General features: G+C 37.9%; 1 protein-coding gene across 1 annotated transcript; it reads left to right on the top strand.

The window, feature by feature from the left end:
- The first annotated feature begins 1269 nt into the window (after positions 1–1269).
- LOC131791705 (serine/threonine-protein kinase 11-interacting protein) lies at positions 1270–20583 on the top strand. Its single transcript, XM_066173592.1, is given in 38 exon segments — positions 1270–1414; positions 2357–2443; positions 3705–3823; positions 4018–4092; positions 4243–4338; positions 4563–4663; positions 5085–5155; positions 5158–5198; positions 5332–5373; positions 5375–5474; positions 5845–5948; positions 6065–6154; positions 6420–6461; positions 6952–7071; positions 7073–7120; positions 7513–7630; positions 7953–8027; positions 8861–8959; positions 9435–9533; positions 9966–10093; positions 10798–10947; positions 11393–11467; positions 11952–12066; positions 12069–12288; positions 12987–13944; positions 14121–14218; positions 14797–14881; positions 15471–15564; positions 15798–15882; positions 16556–16598; positions 16789–16851; positions 16972–17064; positions 17183–17287; positions 17705–17813; positions 18395–18561; positions 18840–18890; positions 19092–19238; positions 19757–20583. Coding segments are annotated over 38 exon segments (4389 nt in total). The 5' UTR covers positions 1270–1353; the 3' UTR covers positions 19772–20583.
- The last annotated feature ends 136 nt before the right edge of the window (positions 20584–20719 follow it).

Raw genomic sequence — 20719 nt, 5'->3', positions numbered from 1 at the left:
CAGTGCAATACTGGACACATATACACTGGTGAACACTATTTGTAAATGACATACCTCAATATGAGTATTACACACATTCAAGAACTCCAGGTTTTCTCGTGAACCAATGGATTCGGGGAGAGCTAAATTTGAAATAACAAGAAATACATGCAATAAGATTTCAAAGAAATTTGGTCAGAAGCCACAAGTTTCTCGCTAAAGTTAGAGACTCTGCTGTCACTTTCACAGTCGGTCACAACACCATAGAGTACTACAAACTATACTTCTTACAAGCACCTTCAGGAAAATTTACCCGCAATTTTATATATGAGGTTTCCAGCAGAACGGATTTGATTAGTAAAAAATTTCTTTTCTGGGCGTTTTAAATGACAAGAACATATCATGGTGGTGGTTTGCCATTAAAACAATTTCCAACTTCAATTTCCAATTTCCAATTTGCAACAAGAGCGAATTCGTTTTTTTTTTAGACGGCGACAAAACAAAGTTTTCTCTATGATCGCGTGGTTATTCATATCGCGACAGTATAACTATGCACGATTTTCAAATAATCGTCAAAACATTCATCATTATCCATGAATTTACAGACTACAGCAATTGTTGGCCTAACTGAATGAATTGACGGACCACTGCGAAAAGTTATTTTCTCGTTTTACAAATGAACAATTATCTCCCAATTTACGAAGGCATTTGTGACAGGATGTGGCCCTAACCCTACTAAGGAATGTTCCAGAATTTTGCCCAACTTCACACCCTTTTGAACAGAAAAAAGATAAGATTATCATTGATCTAAAATAAAACTCACATGTTAATTCTGTTATGACTCAAAGTAAGGGCGTACCAAATGCCCATCAGACGGGGCTGGTGTAAAATAGAGAAAAAGAGTGATAAAAAACGATAACTCGGAACTCAAAGTCAGGGAAAGCACAGCTGAAAAAAAACCCTTCGATGGCGATCACTAAACATCATTGTTGATGTACAAGTATTCTGTTTCGAAAAGACTTCGCAAAACACTTACTCAGGTCCTGGAATATCTGTCAATCGTATACAAGCTTTTGTCACAGAGATTCTAGCTCTGTAGAACCGTGATCCTTTGGTCTCCTCGACAAGTTTCTTCACTGACTTCGACATCTTCAACAGCTTCGCGGCTTTCTAAATCGTCGTGAAATGTATTGGGATTTTCTATGTTGTATATGCCTACTTATAGTGTGACCATAACATTATCGGAAGCGCGTGACTTCAGCCTCGGTTTCAACCCACATATCTACCGAAATGGCGACATCTCAGGACTAATTTGACATTTATCTTGTGAAAGTATAGAATTGCTTAAAATAATTCTTTGAACACTTTATCACAATGTCATATCAAAAAGGAAACGAGCTGCTGGACAAGCTTTCGCATCTTCTTCAGTTACACGGTGCGTTTTCAACAACATAAATTAGTTTGTATTTTCTTTACGTGCGTCACTCACGTACGCCGTAGTTCGAGATCTTGAATGGTTTTTCTTTTTAAAACTTTATTTCCTCGCTCGCTAAATAGAAAGTCTGTTATTTTGAGATAGAGTAAGAGGCATGTGCCATGTGAGGAGGAAATTGGCATTGCACATCGTTGGTGAACAACTTAAGATCATTTGATCATAGTCATGTGATGATGTTAGTTAATATATGACATGTACTATGGCTCAAACACTGTTTCCTCTGAACACAAAAACTTTTCGTTGACTAGTTCATTTGACAGTTAGATCTTCATCTTTTTGTGATCATTGCTTATAGAGGAGAGGGTAAGCGCGCAGATTTCTAAGACGGTTCAAAGCGTTCTATTTCCTTGTTTTTCATGAATGTAAATTTTCATTATCAAAACAGAAATTGAAGCTTGCTGAAATATTTCCTAATGGGCTTTGAACAGTTATTGCACTACTCGTTCAATCATTATTAGATGACATATTCACTTGATTAATATATGATTCCACTTTAAAGAAAACTTGTTGAATAGAAAATCCAGACATTACTCCAATACTTTCAGGACAAATGTCTAAAATGTTATTCCTTGTTTTCCTGGAAGATACTTAGTGAGATGTTCCTAGAATGGCGAGACAAAGGAATGTTGAATAAATCGCGATACTGCCCAGAAAGTGTTGGAGTCACTTTTCACTTAATACATTGAACATTGTAGAACTAAAACTTCTATGCAGTCATGTGTGTTTCCTGGTGAGATATTTTTCCTATGGGGGTGGGGGGTATGGAGAGTCTCTATCATTCTTGCTTTGCTTTCATTAAGGAATGAAAGTGTGCTAAATTTAATATAGAGATTATTATTATGTCAGAACTGATGGAAATTTGACCTTTCCCTACTTTTCCAGGAGATCCTATCTTAAGACAGGAAAGTCAGTTGTGCTTAACAGCCACATCAGTTGTGTTCCTCACTGAATGCTTTGAAAGTGTATCAGGTAAAGAGGAAACTGGAATAGGGTGTCTCCTGAATCAGTTTTTTGTCTTGACTAATACAAATATCTTAAAGTTTTTAATGAGTGATAATATTACTACAAATAATTTAAGAACATTTAAGGTACATTTTGCACAGGAAGGACTTGGTTATCATTTATTGGCAGTGTATATCTGGTATAGATCTGTTAAAAGCTGTACAAAACTTAAGAGATGATATGTGACCCTCCATGGGAGAACAGACACTAACACTTTTCCTGTTTAAAATGTGAAACTGTTTATTCCTTTTTAATGCTTTTGTTAAAATGTTTAAGCAGTTTGCTCATCTGTTTAAAAAAATTGCATTTGTTAATGCGGTGGCAAAAAAACAGTTTGCTCATCCGTTTTAAAAAAACCAATCTGTTTAACACTCCAGGGCAAACTTTAAACTGTTTCTTTATCATTCTGGTTATGAGCAGTTTGAAGTTCAGTCTTACATTCGCTCAATACTCGCTGGTTCTTGAAATACAGAGTGATGGTATTTATTTTGGTTTATCTTTTCTGTGATCATAGAAAGCGAGTAATTGTTGCATCCTTGGACAAACGAGTCAAGTTAAAATATCCGTTTGTACAAACATAGAGCATTAAGAGCCAATGAAGCCATTCATTTGACCATGATCCTGCCATCAATCTGTTTGATCAGAACAGTGCACCTGATCTTGTTAGTGGGTGAAAACTCTCTCTTTCCATTAAAGCAGCCTCTTCTGACAAACCTTTCTCTGTGAAGACCACCTCTTTCTCTCCTTGTTGTTTTAAGAGGCTTTTCTTTGGGTTGTCTGGCTATTTTGTTCTTTTTCAAAAGAGCCATGATGCAGTGTTCTCCTTTAAGGCAGTAATCATAAGATTAACTGCCAGTAGTTACCTCTTCTTACCTCCTAAATTGCTTGGAATTCTTCAAATTTCAGGTAAAAGGATTTGTTTTACCTGGCACACTTAAATAGGAGAAAGATATAACTTAAATACATAATTGTATGTAAGTTATGGTTTCAGTTTTTCTTTGATCAAAAATCTCCAGGCCCATGGGATTTTAATGCGAGTATGTTCATTTTTTTTCCATAATCTTAATCAAAGGAATGTAATTAAACTGATTTTTTTTTCCATTGGTTTGAAAATTTTAAACTGAACTTTCATACTTGCATTTCAATTCAGTCCCAAATTAGTTGTACATGTACACTAAACTTAGCTGTTTGCCTCGTTCAATTTCAAGCTATGATTCTCTCATACCAGGTCAACAAGGTGTTCATGAGAGAGAAAATGTCTTCAGTCAACAGCAACTTGTTCATAACAAAGACAGAAAAGCTATAACATTCCTTCATGACTTTCTCAGAAGGACACCTTCACTTCGGGTAATATGGAGTTTGAATGCAGTGATTTTTTGTTGCATGTATTAACATGTTGATATTTCTAACAGAATTAAACTACATTCCTGACCCTATTCAAGGAACCTTGCCTCTTCTGTAGTAGCTTTCTAAGCTAAAGTACCTCTCATAAGTAACTTGACAGTCTCTTAGTGGTGACAACTGTTCCCTATTTCTTTTAGCTTGTACCAGGAGCATGTTCCCATTTTGATGGACTTATCAACATTTCTTGTTTCCAAGCATTGCAAGTATTAGAGGTAAAAACCTGTAATTTAAAATCTATATACATGTACTTGTGTGAACTATAGGCAATCTGGCTATTGTAGTATCACTGTTAATATACAATTTTATGACTGCTCATGTAGCATCACTACCAAATTTGACATGCAGCTTATTCTATTCAACAGATCAAGAAAGTTCCAGTAGGATTTATTAGAGGAATTCAAAGCTTACGACCCCAACTCAAGACACTAACATGTAATAAGTCACTTATCTCACTCAATGTACGTATGCACTTACACTGATTATTGTATGTTAATTGGGAGTCATTTTGGCCTTGGCATTGTCTGGAACACATATTAAGAGGTCTAGAATTGTGACCGGCCATGTCATTCTCACTGTTGTTTTCTTGGGCATGACACTTCCCTCTTGCAGAGCTTCAAATTCTCTCTATCCAAGAGTATACAATCATGCAACTCAGTCAATTATATTATTATTTCTATACTAGGAAGGTTGTTTTCATTGTGGTGGAGATCTCTCCAATGCCCCATCAGCTTGGCCTCAACTGAAAACTGTGGATTTCAGTTACAATGGCATCGTGCAAGTTGAGCTTCTGTGGTTCGTACGTTTCTTTACAGTTGGACTTGTAATATTTTAAAATCAAAATTAATTTTCAAATACTGTACATAAATTTTAATATAGCTGTAGTGGCAATTTTTGCCAGAGAAAGTTGACACAATTATCTCCAGGCCTGGTTTTGCAAATTGATTTGTGCCATCCAAGGATGAAGTACACTGGTATGAAAGTATACCAGGATGAACCATTTAACTGTTCTTACATTGTACATGCTCAAATAGAGCTTCTGATTATGAATCACTTTGACCAATATGTAGAATTCTTGATTTATATTTGATGAGGAAGAGTACTTCAAATTTATACATAAATGAGCTTAACTGCACACCTTGAAAAAAAACTGCAATTGTAAGTTGTTATTACAAGTGTTAATAACAAAATAGAAAGATTTTCAAAGTTGATCTTGTCCATTTTATTTTTAATAGAAACTATTGCCAGCAGCTGAAGTCCTCAATCTTAGTCATAACAATATAATGTCACTGAAGGTGATGAGTCTTTGGTTAATTGGCAGGTAAGAAATCAAAGCAAATTTGTTATTTTTTCTTTCTTTCATCCTTTATTTTTGGACCATGACTTTTAAGTGATTGCAATGCCATGAATTGATCATTTTTTTTCTGAAAAATTTCCTTTGTTTTTTGTTGCAGTATTTGTCTGACATCCAACACTTGAACTTGGGATTTAACCAGTTTAGAATGTATTCCTGTGCCACCAGCTGAAGACAGAATACTAATCTTCAAGAACATGACCACACTTTTATTGAAAAATAACAACTTGCAGAATTTGAAAGGTGTGATGTACATGTAGCTTGTATTTATGGGAATTGTTTTAAGTCAAATGGAGACTTTGAACAAGTTGAACATGAACCCCTAGAAAGCGCTTAACATATAAATTTCATGCTGATGCAGTTATCACATGAATCTATGGCCATTGAGAGACTTTTTTTGAGACCATCAACATGACCACACTAATTGAACCTTCAAGCAATACGCATCCACTAGCTGTAAGTCACTTGGTATAAAACAACATTTATGTACAACATTTTGACCATAAGCTTTTATTTTCTAATGTTTCTTAAGATCAACCCTGTTACTTGTGTTTTCCAATGTTATTTGCTTGTATACAGAGTCTGTTTTTATATTTTGTACTTTTCTGTCTAGGTCTCCAAGCTTTCTCCAAATTACGAGTCCTTGATGTTTCTTTTAACTGCATAGTGGCTTTATCAGAACTTACACCACTAGCTTATCTTCATGACCTTATATCAGTGAGTAATTATCATCCTTTCAGTTACAAATCAGAATTTTAGTTAATTAGTGCATTTATGAAGTATTTAAATTATTGTTGATGAAATTATTATGATTATTTTTTCTGTTATTTCAGTTAAACCTTCAAGGAAATCCTGTTGTATTCTGTCCTTACTACAGACGAGCTACAATTGCCTGTTTATATCCTATACCTCGAGTTGAACCAGTAAGTAGACTAGACATTAAAGAAAGAGTGTGGGATTAATTTATTTCACCTCATTGAAGGTCATGAGTATCGATTCCACTTACATGTAATTATTAGGTCTACATTTCATTATTTCCATTTAGTACCCCTTGGAGTTGGGTCATTTTGGTAACCTATGTTATTATGTGTACTAAACATACTATATTGACTGTAATGACATTCTCTGAGTAGCAATTCCTATTTGGTGTAAGTTTTTATTATTCTCAAATATTTTTGTCTGTTGCAGATCAAAGTTGATGGGAAGCCTCTAGATTCTGAAGAGCAAGTGGTAGGTTACATAGTTCCTTCACAGAAATTTTTTAATTTGTTGAGACAACTACTATAAAGTATAATACTGGTAACTTAAATTTAATCAAGATACCTTTTTGCCCACTGTAAGGCTTTGCCACCAACTATAAAGCATAATGTTAAAAATATTAAAATGTGTGAACCTCTTAATTATTTTCTAACAGCTCTTAACTCCCCAAACTTGAGGTTTTTTTTTGCATGTAAATTCAGTATACATAAAATTCCCTTAAGACCCAGATCTCTATAGAGTGCTGTATAGAAAGTGTACACAAATTCTGAGATGGCATGTGGGGGACCAAAATTTACATGTACAGTAATATTTTTTTAAAGGAACAATTTGCTCTTCCAAAAATTGTATGAGGATAAACAGACTTCTGATGGCGACAGAGTGTTATCTTCAAGTTGATTTAAATTAAGAAAGGAATATTGTAAGCTAACTAAATGCTTTGTTGAACAAACTATTTTTGCAGCTCCTTGGTAGGAATGTGCATACAGTATCCATGTTGTCTTATATACCTGAAGCACCAGTGCAAACACCATCGTGTCAGACCATCAGGAAAGTGGAGGAAGATTCAATGGAATCATCGGAAGTCTCAAGAAGAGTCGTCAGATTCTCCATCCAAACCTAGAAAATCCAAGGTGAAGAAAACTATTTAAGAAAAATTTCACTCTAACGTCTCCATGTAAACCTTGAAAATCTAAGGCAAAAAAAAACATTTAAAGGAAACTTTTGATCTCAGGTCTCCACGGGAACCTAAGAAATCAACAGTGAAGAAAGCTTTTTAGAATAAATTCATCCACAGGTCTTCATAAAAATCTAGAAAATCGCAGGAGAAGAGAGCTTTTAAAGCAAAATTCATCCTCAGAGAGATTTGTACGTGAAACAAATTCTTCTTACTGTTTACTTAAACAAATGCATTTACCTCTCAAAGTGTCCGCACGGCTTGGTGCATCAATCAATTTCTTACAGTTATAGAAATCACTGTCATCTACACCTTAATGTGTTTTAAGCATTTGACTCTTATTGACAGAAGAAAAACAAGAAAGGACGAAGAGTTGTGACCAGAGAAATTGACTTCGATGATGGCAATGAGGGATTGACTTCACCTACTGACGAACTGCTTACGGGCCCGTCTACCTCAACTGCTAGTGAGTGTCACAACAGATGATTAAAAGAAATACAAACAAACAAAAATAGTTACAAGCTAGGGCACTTAAATTTGTGACTAACATGTAACCTCGGTCCCTGTCATATCCATACGTTTCCTAGCAAATGGCTAATGAGAATACTCAAACTCACTATCAAGAGGAAGTTTTTGTCTTGATCTTACACCAAATTCTCTTAACTAATTTACAACGAATTGTGTAGCAGCAAGAGGAGAGAATTAACAATCAGATCTTGGGAGTTAAAGGGTTAAGAAGGTCAGTTAAATTGATAACGCGCTATGTTTTTTATTTCCCATGGATACAGCGCCTATTGATCAAGCTCTTGAACATGCCGATGATGTGGAAAACCTTAAGAAATTGAGGCAGCAAGGTGGAGAAGGTGCCAGCCACAAGCTTTTTGTTATTGTTCCCCTGATTCTAAGTCTTGCTTTAAATAGTTTTCTAAGTTTTCACAACGGTTGAAATTTTGACAATGCACTCCAAATCACCTTTTGGCAATGGTGATGCTTTTTCATGTATGCAACTCTGCATTTAATGATACGGTCAGATTTGTAAACACAATGTTCTTTATGTAAATACTACACGTAGCCTCCATTTGGTGTCAAAATATGCTCAGATATTTGTCCGCAGACATTATTTGTTCCGAGAGGCAAAGCTCGAGGAAAATTGTGAGCTTCAAGAAAGAGCAATAAAACACTCTCCCATCTGAATCAAGCTTTGTCAGAAGCTTTCCACTTGATAAACTCTGATGTAGTTGATAAGAATTCACTCGCCCGAAAGTGCGCTTTTTCTTTTTGCACACAATCGCAAATTGGAATTAATCGAGAGCCCTTGAATGGCCTCCATGTCTCGAAAATCAACTCGAGTCTCGGTCCTTTATTTGCGAGGGTCGAGTTTTGTAGGACTGTAAACTTCTTGTAGATAGACGTCCAATTTTCAAATTGGAATTAATCGAGAGCCCTTGAATGGCCTCCATGTCTCGAAAATCAACTCGAGTCTCGGTCCTTTATTTGCGAGGGTCGAGTTTTGTAGGACTGTAAACTTTCTTGTAGATAGAAGTCCAATTTTCAAATTGGAATTAATCGAGAGCCCTTGGAAGGCCTCTATGTCTCGAAAATCAACTCGAGTCTCGGTCCTTTATTTGCGAGAGTCGAGTTTTGTAGGACTTTAAACTTACTTTCAGATAAATTTATTGTTATCATTCCTTATCAGGATGGTTACCAGCAATTGACCAGGTAGTTCATGCACAAGAGCAGGAAGAAATAGCCCCTGCTAGTGTGCACGTGTCTGCTGAATCTTTGTTAGATCATGGTAAGTGGACCTCCTCCAGTAACACGACTGCTACGAATTCGTTAGTCGCTGACTAAGAATTAGAATCTTAAAACTTTATTAGCAATTTTAAGGAATAGGCATTTCGTTTCAGTCCCTGTAAAGTCCTTGAAAACTTGCCTGAAAAACTTGTCTGAAAATGTTGCACATTTCTGCCTTCCTTCAGAAGTAAAATTTGAATTATATTATTTGTGAAAGTTCTTGAAAAATCCTTTCAAAGCTAAAATATCGGAATTTTGAGTAAATTGTGTGTCATGTTTCTTGTAATTACAGATACAATGTATAGCCGCAGATAATAATTTTTTTGTTATATTAAAGTGAATTTACTCTTTCTTCTCTTACATTGTAAATGAAAGCTATTCAAACCATGGAAATTGTCATTCCAGGTTTTACGAATCATTCAGATTCATGTATCCTGCATTGTTTAACTTTCGTTATTTTTTTGTTTGTTTTTCAGCATCAAATGTCATTCGCAAAGAGTCCATTCAGAGTTTTACGGATAATACAATAGAGATACACAGTCCTTCAGGCACTTTCAGTATTCTCTCTGATGAAGGTAAGCGTCAACGTTTTTTAAAGTAGATATTTCTGTAAATATTTGTATTTTTAAGGGGATTTTCTAGGCAACACGTAGCCATTAAGCCTACCTATGAGACTGAAAAGTTCAATGTGCATTTAAAACAAAGGAAACTCCTTAAGCGGAGGAAAACCGAGAGTGATCAAGTCGTGATTGATCTTAGTCATGAATCTGATCGATCGAGAGGGTGGCGCAAGTTTCCTAGACCAATCATGTTGCACAGTGAAGTAAAACCAGTTCAATCCCATATTGCCTTTGATATTCAATTGAAAGTGGAAAAATGATAACTGAAGGATAAGCGGGTCTAACATCACTAGGTTGATAAACATCCTGCAGCGTTGAGAGCTTCGTATTAATAAATACAGTAAGAAAGATGGAAAATTAAAGTTTTCTGTTTTTGGTGGTTTTCAGATATCACAGATGGGCATCATTATGTTGTGACAGCAATGTCTACTTTGGATGAGGCTGAAGGCAATGCTGAACATCTGTTTCTGACGGTCAGGGATGACTTTATCATGGAAAAGAACTTTGCTGGAAAGGTAAGTGTCCAGAAGCACTGAAAACAGACGGTAGCAACAGCAAATGATTATGATGCATGATCATGTGTAAATTTTACCAATGAGCAGTCGACCTAGAAGCTGTTAGTTTTTATCACACTTGGCAGTAATGTCGCAATCTGATTGGCCAATTTGCATTTGTCGATGAGAGTGCAGACAATGCTGCTCGCGTCAACTTGCCATTTGTGATTTTGGTTGTGATTTGATGTGGACTCACGAGGCGCAGCAAAGTGAGTCCACAACATTTTGATTAAAACTAAAGACCACGCTAAACCACTGTCGATTTGTTGAATTTCCATTTGAAACGCCATGATCCAATCTCAGAACATGATAAGAACACAGTGAGACTACGATAAATTATGAATGGATGAAGCAAATTATGAGGGAACAATTTTTTCAATTTATATGTTTTAAGGAATATTTCAAAGCCCGCAAAGTCATACTAATTAGAGGTACGATTTAGGTAAATGTTATGCTTGTTGGTATCCGTGATTCCTGTTGAATGGTAAATCTTTGCTTTCTGTGCGATACGGAGAGCTCAATAACTGGTTTAAAGGTACTGCATAGTACATCAGAGCTTATTCAGAACTTGCTGTGTTGTTTTTACGTGGGGGCAGGGTTGGGGCTTCTTGTACCAGGACCAGGTATGAAAGATTATAAAGTGACCCTTGAATTGTTATTTTTAGGTCATTTCCCGGTTGGAAACAAGTTTGTTAAGGGATGTAAACATGGTTAGGACGGAAGATAATCATTCAGTTATACATCTGAGGTTCGACTACATGAGTCGTGAGCGACAAAGGCGGGACTACGTAATGGAGGACTACGAAACTGCTGTGGTAAAGATTCTGGATTTGACTCGAGAGCAATTTTCGATTAAGCAACTGAGTATTCTATTGTGGGTTATTTTTACTTTAGTGACAGTTCTTCTCTACCACTCAAATGATACATTAAAAGCAGCCCTACCTTGTCGTGGCCACACGCACTTTCTCATCTGTTTCCTGTATTACCTTTAAATTTGACAAATCAGTGCAACTGGATTTTTTCCTAGTGTTTGATATAGGACACGCGACTGAAAAGCACCTACAACTCTTTCTCTTCATGAAAAACAATTCATGGCAACAAACCGGACTGACTGGTGTAAATGTAGTGAAGGGTAGAAGATCTCGAAAGGAGATACCTGAAAGTGGAAAGCATCATACTTGTGATTTTTTAAAATAGGATTTAAGTATTTGAGTCTTCTCTACAACATGTCTCTAATATTTAGTCATTCCTTTACCACAGCAACTAGCAGAAATCCTGGAACCTTTTGTTACAGCAAAAAGAGAAATGAAAAAAGTTGCTCTTGAACGTCTACAGGTAAAGGAAGACAATAGTGGTGATGTGCTCTGTTAAATCTCGCCTCTGAGTAAACGTTGTTGTGTCTTGCGATATTGAAGAAGCCTTAAAAATTTAGGCTTAGACTTGAGTCTGAACCCAAGTCTCTTAGATACTTCGTAGGCGCCATCACCAGTTAAGCGGAGCAGCCGGAGATTGGGATAAGGTTCCTTTTCTGCAATTTCCTTCATTGCAGTTCAATTATGAGAATCATTCCTTCCTTTGTAATTATCCATAGGACTGACTGTAGAAAGTATGCACTCTTTTGTTTATATGTGAGATAGGTTCTAGATTGTTCTAGCATAGATAAGATTAGAACTTTTTCCAAACGACCAACTTGAAAAATGTAGCTGAATTTTTCTCGATGCACAAACCATCAATTATCTCCTCTAAGTTACTTTAATTAATACATTAGTAATATTTCTAATGTATTTAGGATTTATGTATATTTTTCTATAAATTTCAGTGCCTGAAGTGTTCGGCAGAGTTCACAAAACCAGTCGCTCTCGATGATGCATTCTGCCCTGACTGTGGCAGCTCTCTCACTGTTCAAGTATCTTCACCTTTAATTCCGGTCAAACCGGTTTCACTCTCGATCGTGTGACTGGACGGGTAATAGGAAAGCACATGGAAGCGTCTAAACTGAACGTCAGTTCTATCAAGACGCTGAATGGTGACATGTCTGTTACACCTCTCCAACAGTTATCATCGTCTTCTTCCTCATCGTCTTACGTTGAAGCTACAGAGGAAATTCAAAAGGTAGCGAAAACAGGCCGGAAGATTACATCAGCAGAGGATAAAGGGTATGTTTATATGCAGGTTCACTTACGAAAGTTATGTTTAAGCTTCGCCATGGTACTGTTACAAAAACTTTCTGCAGGGAACCTACTACAGAAATGAGAAAAATGTGATTATTATTATTATTATTATTAATATAATGATGATGGTTAATGCTATTATCACTTTTACAGAAATCTTTATCACTTTCGCTGAATAAACATGTTGCTACCTGGGGAAGAACTTTCACTATTTCACATGGGCAAAGTCAAAAGCTATGAAATAAGGAAAAATTACATCCAATTGGAGAGCTGTTTTTTGTAAGGCCGAGACTATGACAAAGTTGTTCGGCAAGGTAGCGATAGGATAAAATCAAGCGGCACTGTGACCGCTTGGATAATCTTTTGCACAATTTTATGGTAACTTTCATCATTCCTCAGCTAGTTGGTGTGTTTTTAAAATTCCAGCCTGTACACTTCTCTGAAACTGACTGTAAAAGGTGGATTATGAAATGCACTGTGTCAAGTTGTAGTCGTCAAATACCTTTCAAGTTGATTTTTCTTGGTTATAGTTTAGTTTCATTGCGTGAATTAATGTATTTATGGGTTAAAAAATTTTCAATGAGTGACAGGCAATCGAAAACTCAAATAACACTCACCTCCCAACAGGAACACTAAGTTATTGGGAAGCAGATTTTGATATGCAAATATTGTTCATATCATAGGTATTCGACAAATGGAATTGGAGCTGCAAAACACCCCGATGTTATTCCAAAGTCAACAGAGTCTTTGGATCAGTCTCCAACGGTACCAGACTTGTGCACCAACACTTCTGAAAAAAATTTAAGTGAAAATGGTAAGGATTCGTCTTCAGAAAACGAAAAAGTTCTGAAAAAATATGTAGTCAAGGACTCTGGAAAGTTCAAAGTGAACGAGAGTGGAAAATATACGGTAAAGGACAGAAGTTCGCCTCAAATAAGAACAAGTGCATTAACTAGCTCATTAAAAGAGTCGAGTAAATCTTATCAGCCTCCGCCCACTGATATGTCATCAACCCAGGTCGGTAGAAATGGTGAAAATTTTGGAGCTCAAAATTTAAATGGCATATCAGGGATTAGATGTAAACAAGTTGACGGAGTGATTGACAACCGTCCATCAACACCACTCGAATCGAAGTGTGAGGATTTTCATCAGGATGATGAGTTTATGAGCAAGTCGCTGCCTGCTGATACCGTGAATATGCTACAAAAACGCCCACCAAAAACTGCAACGCGAAAAATTTCAGAACAATACCTAAGCAGAAGGTCTCCTGTCCAAAGTAAACTTGGTCGAAGTGCAAATACCGACAGAGGGCCGACCAAATCGACGGAAGGCTTTCCTAAACAAACGAAACTGTCTTCGAGTTTACCGAGAACGCCCACGCCAAAAGTGTTTTTTAATAACTTAATAAATCGTTTAAAGCCAGGAAATAGCCCAAGCAGTTCGCTGGATTCACGGAGCAGTTCGAGTGGTTCAAGTTCCCGACCGACGACTCCAAGTAGTAATGTTATCGAGCCTAATGCGACTCTGACCTTTCGTCTAACTGCGGATGAATTTTCAAGCTGCGATCACAAGTTGAAGTTGTATTTCGAGGTGTCGCTGTTTCGGTGGGGCAGCAGCGAGAAGTTCTGCTGTTTGTTGAAAGTAAGATCTTGCGTTTTGCTCTCTGTGAGTCTTAGGACGAAATTGTTTTGGAAGATATCTAAGGTCTTTATTATTGCGCATTCTGTGGCCTGAGAAGAATGTTGCATTTTACTCTGTTGTCGACCTGTCATATGTTTCTGTATCTCTTTGTAATCGAGTGTACTTCTTGATTTCAGGCCCCAGTTGTTATTTATGGCGAGACTGAAGAGACTCCTGCCGTTATGATTACATCCAGTGTCATGTTCTACCTTTGTAGTTTTTCCGTGAGAGGAAGGTACTGTGTTTACCAAGTGCTTAGAGCTGCTAAAACCACGTGTAGTTTGCCTTCTCCCCCAAGCTGCTACACGTTTCCTTGTAAATTAGCTAGGTGAATTTGGTGCTAGATCAAGATGAAAACTTCTTCTTGATAAATTTGAGTATTCTCATAGACTGTTTCCCGGCTAACGCATGGATGATATAGGGACTACTTGCATGCTAATGACTTCTGAGGGTGAAGAGGTTAAGACGACACGCAACTGTGGACAAGTTCAAACAACAGAAGGAGAATCCCGTATTGCTGCACGTATACGAGTACCCTGCCCCCTCTAATAAAAAAAAGAACATGGGGATATTACTTACAAAGATACGAACAAAAGTCAAACAAAACAACCGAGCATACAAACAATAAATCCTAGTTGTTGAAGTGTTTGTATGTGAGGCGGCGTGTAGGTGGTTCTGCTTCTGAAATTTCAGGTTGAAGTCTTTGCCGGGTCGTTACATTATGGTGTATTCTTGGGAAAGCCACTCTACTCTCGCTTCGTTTCTTTTCATTGGGAGCCACTCGATGCTAACATTCTTCGTATTATCTTTTAGCGGGACACCCGACGAGTGTCTCACACCACTGGTATCTCATCCTCTAGATAGTTTGCACTTCATTGACAGAGGACTCGGAAGTCAGGTAAATATCAATTCATGTTCAACCGCTGTGAGTGTCCTTTGGTGTCATAAGTAGCGGAACAGCCAAACCTGTATCGCTTCGCCTTCCCCCGCGTGTTTCAGCGCAGAACTTAACAAAATCTCGGAGTAAAATATCTGTCATGTTTCCCTTTCACCAATTTTCTTCATTAGGATCGCGCTTGTAGACATTATTTGTTGTAGCACTTTCTCTGTACAACTGCCCACTTACAAAGAGGTTATAGACACTTAAGATATTTTTGACAATGCAAAGACTGTGCAAGGAACACTTTGGTAAATTTGAGTCTCGATCTGTATTTGGCTTGCTGTAAGATGAGCCCCCCTCCGACAACAAAGACTTGTCTCAAAACGTTCGCCGCCTTTCGTCACACAGCGCCTTGAGCCGCCCTCTGTCTTTGAATACCGATTGCATGACGTGACGAGACCGAACAATGGCTGCAAAGAAGACTCAACAGTCTCATATCTTTTCTGTAGAATTTGAAAAAGCTGACTTTTTCCGCAAATTTTCTGTAGAATATTACGTGAGTGTCTTGATACTGAAAAACGACAACTTATTCAATTTTTGTCTTCAGAGTTTTCGTCTTGAATTCTCCGTTCAAGGCGGTTGTTATGACTTTCTGGTCCGTGACAAAGATCGTTGTGAAAAGTTCCTAAAAGTGTTTACAAGTAAGTTATCTTTTTTTAAGCTATGAAATAGCGAAATCCAGTATGTAAATGTAGTCTTAGTAACCCTGCTACCTCAATTAACTCATTCGTCCTAGTACGACTTCCTGCTGTGCATTGCTGTCCTATTTAGTTAAGAGGATTTCGTTTTGTGACAAGTCAACACTTCACAGCTGATAACTCTGTGTAATCTGGATACTGTATTGATTTGATTTTCTACTTCGTTTTCCTTTCAGATGTTGTGCAACAAGCCAAGATGAAGGTGGGCTCTAGACCTGTTGTCGTTTCCCCGCCTCATCCTCAAACGCTGGCACACATCAGGTAAGCTGATTTAGTATATGACATTTCTTTTATGTTATGGGCATTTAATTAGGCAAAGAAGTTCTTCCTTCGCCGAATGCCTTTGACTACTGTATAGATAAACTTCCTCGTGCTCGTTTCAATTTAAAGTCTTTTTGCCATCCAACTCGTTTGTAACCTGTTTACCGCGTTTGATACTGTAAACAAGTCATCCGCGCTTGTTTATGGCTACATGCGTCTCAGCGCTTTTCACTGATGAAATGTTTTTCCGCGTTAGTCTCTAGTTACAAAATTTCCCGCTAATCGCTGATTACATGTTTTCCGCCCTTTTCGCTGGTTACATGTTTCCTGCGCTTTTCGCTGGTTACACGTTTCCCGCGCTTGTCGTTGGTTACATGTTTCCCGCGCTTGTTGTTGGTTACATGTTTCCCGCGCTTGTTGTTGGTTACATGTTTCCCGCGCTTGTCGTTGGTTACATGTTTCCCGCGCTTGTCGTTGTTGACATGTTTCCCGCGCTTGTCGCTGGTGACATGTTTCCCTCGCTTGTTACTGCCTACAAGTGTCCTCTGCTTGTCGCTAGTTACTTGTTTTTGCAATTTTTTTTCCACCTATGATGAAATCAGTCTTTTTATAGCTCGGGTCTTTTAAATCTGCAGAATCCCAGAACTAAACATGTATTGATAATTTCTCCCAGGTCTCAAGTCTTTAAGATAAGACCGGAAGATCCAATTTTAATGGTAAGATTTTGTACCGAATTAACACTTCAGGATAAGTAAGTGGATTTGTATGTGGTGGGGGTGGGGAGGGAGGGGTTCAAGGACCTTCAGTCAAGTAGTTTTGTATCCAGAATGAGCACATAGTCGGTTATAGTCTCTCTGTGGTAGGTTTCTTGTTATTAGTCTGAGGAACGTTTTGCACTTTTCGTAGGGAGAGCGACTGCATCAGCAGGCTGTCCATTTCGCTGATCCCCCGCTGGTAAAAGACCGCAAGGTTAGTGAAACGTTCTGTTCATTGTTAAAAACATATCCAGCTTTGGTTTAGTCTTAGGGTGGTTTTGCGGAATAATTTTTATTTACTACTTAGCTTGAACTTCTACTTTCTTCCCCACAGAGTTTGTTGATACGTAGTTATTCAAGCTGTTTTGTGGGCAGAGAGTTTGTGGACTGGTTGATTCAAGTAAAAGAAGTAGAAACCAGAGACGAGGTTAGTATGATCATTCAGTAAAGATTACTAATTAAGAGAAGATTCCGTGATAAACTGCTATGGAAAGATCTCTCTCCTTAACGAAGCACTTTGTGAGCAAGCGTTATTAATTTTGCAGGGAGTAGGAATCGGTCAGCTACTCTTGGATGTTGGAGCACTGGAGCATGTGTCTAAAGAGCAAGTGTTTGAGGACAAGGATCAGTATTACAGGTTTAACACAGAGGTAAGCTATTTTAATCTGTAACATGAAGAACAGGTTTCTGTGGCATGACTTCACCAAGTCGATTCCTGTAACAAGCCTCAATACCAGAATATGATTCTACGAGGAAATTTGAGATTTCTTTGTAGCACTCGATCAAATTTATTATGCGTTAGGGATAGGGTTAGGGTCATGGTATTGTGTTGTGCTGTGTTCTAAGGGAAAAGCGTCTTACTTTCTCGCACCTTTCAACAGAAAAGAGAATTACATATTATCGAAAACTACCACAGCAGAATCTTCATTCCGACATAACCCCCTACGTCAAAAAAGTAAGCAGTACTTTTATCGTTTCTGGCCGAGAAAACTAATACCTCCCTCCCCCTCCGTAGTATTCAATTCAGCCCTCAATTAACAATGATTTTTGTTTCTTCTCTTACTCAGAGAAATGATTTGGCGGGTGATTCCTTCGCAAGCGAAAGTATCCTTGACATAGACACAAACATCGTGTTGTTTTTAATGGCTTATCGCTGCTCAAATACGGAGAGACCTGGTAAGAGACCTATGGCAATGTCGTTGAACCTAAATTTGTCATCGTTGTTGAACGATCCTAGCAGAAATTAGTCAGGGTTAATCAGTGAGTTTCCTTAAACCTGTGTCACAACGCCTATTGGTACACTTGTTGGGAAAATAATGTGAACGTGAACTCTCGTCCTATAAAATGCTGCTTTACGAAATCCATCCATCGCACAGCCATAAACAAATTTTACCTTTTGGAAAAAGATTAACAAACTGACTTTCTAGATGTTTTTTTTCTTCTTTAATCTATTTTTCCGGTAAGTTAAGTAGTTAACCGCAATTGTCATGCTCGACCCATTTCCATAGCTCGCTGGGCCCAACTTATAAACTGGTGGCTATTCCGTTGCAAAGCAAGGGAACGAAAAACTACCTGTGGCGAGATTTTCGACTCAATCGCGCTTCCCTTTAATTTCCAAAGACCCCTTTCTGCTGGTCAGTGTATTAGATAAGTTATGTATTAACTTGTCTCCACCAGTTGAGGTCCGTACACGTTCATTAGGGTTCACCTTGTGTTCTCTTCCATTGATCAAACATTTACCTTCCTGTTTTCTCTAGATTCCAGTTTGAATGCTGTCAGCGTGATTGCATCGCGGTCTCATATAGCCCTTGTCAAACAGAATCCTCAGTGGCCCGTTCCACGGTACACAGCGCTGTCCCAACCGCTCAAGGACCCAGCGTTTGTGTGCTTGGCCCGACACAAAATCACCGATGTTACTAGCTTGGTATGTAATATTTTTAAAAGTGTTAGTTTTCTCAGTCCCAGGCGATATTGAATATTAATTGGGTATAGGGGTGAAAGAGTAAAGAAGGCGGTCAAGTTTTATCCTTTACCTTGATTGCGGCAAATTACAAACAGACTTTCACTCTGAAAAAAATATTGAATTATCTGGAGACAGTTATTTTCTATGCCGGAACTATCTTGAATGTGAAGTGGGGCAACGAAATAAACCAGCTGTACTTGATCGTTTTATAATGCACTTGACGTTTGCTGTTTTCATAGGATTTTTTTGAAGATGATTCATGCTTTATGGGGATCAGTATAACAGACGAGGTAAGGTTTTACCGGTATCACCTCCTCTGTCAATGAATACTACGCCCTTCCGCAGAGAAGGTCAAGTAGTGATGATCTCAAATGATAGTACCATGATAAAACACCGACTTATCTCCGACTTTCCTCGTGACGATTTGTAGCAACTTTAGGGATGAAGAAGTTGGCAATTGTGGTAATGTAAAGCTTAAATTTTTTGTACAGAACGTCCCCGTGGGGAACGGCGAGAGTCAGTGGATTTTGAAGACAGAAACAATCACCACCCTCTCCTCCCTAGTAAAAGTGATCAAGGAACCGTGGGAGGCTCAGTTTGGTGTGGAGTTGCAAAAGAATCTTTATCCTTCTGTGATGGTGAGGCCTTGAAGAAATATTCTTTAATTGTCATGAATGGGGGAGGGGGTGGGGCTGGGTAGTAACTGAGGTTGTGTCAAAGAGCTGCGTTTCGATAGTATAAGTCATTCTTTTACTTGTCTGTTTACCAAAATGACGCTTTTTGCAGTATGCATGACGCGTGTCACATATAAACTTTGTGACGGCCCTTATCACCACAGAGGTTTCTGTGGCTCATTGATAAAGCATGTAAGCGCTGAATTCGGAGGTCTGGAGCTCGATTTCTCGATTTCTCTAATCCACGCCCTCCCTCTCTTTATGCAAAGTATTAGTTCGGCAAGATAGAAAAACACAGGAGAGGTAATAATGAACCAAAGAGGCTAAGGATAGCTGTGGATGGTGGGAGTTATGACTGATGATAAATGACGTACTTGATTCATTCAGGCTAAATCTGCTAAGATGGACAAACAATGAGTGCCTTTAATACACGTGCGTGTTTGTGAATTTAAATATTTTTTCCCCTTTTTTTTCGTTTGCAGGACCACAAAATGTAGACGAAGTGGACTGACATATTCTTTACTAAAATTATTCACAGAGAATCGAAAAGTTACAAGTCGCATGCGCAATAGTACTCTCAACAACGTTCTGTTCGATTTGCTATCCTTGATGATACGCTTTCGACATGGAGCAATCCCTTAGTGTAGAGAAACTAAAGAGCACAAGATTTGTCTCAAAGTTTGCGGTGTAGTTTAGGAAATAATTCACCTAAGATAGCAGCCTCTATTCTTCTTTTTGAAAGCAACAGAATGACGCGAGTTATGGCGTTATCTCTCGAGCGAGCAATCACAGCGAATTAAGGGTTAACTTCCATGGCAACCGTTTTACCATGGCAACGCATTAGTTTCGTATGCAGTCGACCCAGGACAAGTGTTGATTGGGTTTCGAATAACGCGGCCCTTGGCAGTCATACAGATCTCCTATTATTCACATCAATTAAACAAATTCACTTTAACCAAATTCGAACAACACGAAGTGAAGCACAGAAACTCCTTTTGATATAAATAGTAATTTATTTCAATGAAAGCTTAAAATTATTTTAATCCATCTATTACTGATGCGGGAGTTTCGAACACGACAGCGTTCGTTATAAAAATGCCACAATTTTGCTTCACAGAATTAAGAAAGATTATTTATTTCAAAAGCTTAATTTCGTTTTGTCTCCTTTCTGCGGAATCGTGACCATAATTGATCACATGGTCAATGAATAGCAAAACCCAAAACAAATTAACTTCAAACTTAATATATAATTAAAACCTTCGTTTTGGATCGAGAATGATAAAGCAAGAAATAAACTTTATTCCATTAAGATGAGGGAAACGTGTCTTGTTATCAATCTAATCTAAACAAATTTTATTGGACAATGAAAGCAGCGTCAAACGTAATGCATGAAGGGAAGATTCATGCAAGGCGCATGTAAAGGTGTTACCACTTGTGACCTCAAC

Source organism: Pocillopora verrucosa, chromosome 10 (assembly GCF_036669915.1).
Source record: "Pocillopora verrucosa isolate sample1 chromosome 10, ASM3666991v2, whole genome shotgun sequence".
Taxonomy (NCBI): Eukaryota; Metazoa; Cnidaria; class Anthozoa; order Scleractinia; family Pocilloporidae; genus Pocillopora; species Pocillopora verrucosa.
This window is presented reverse-complemented; position numbering and strand designations above follow the sequence as displayed.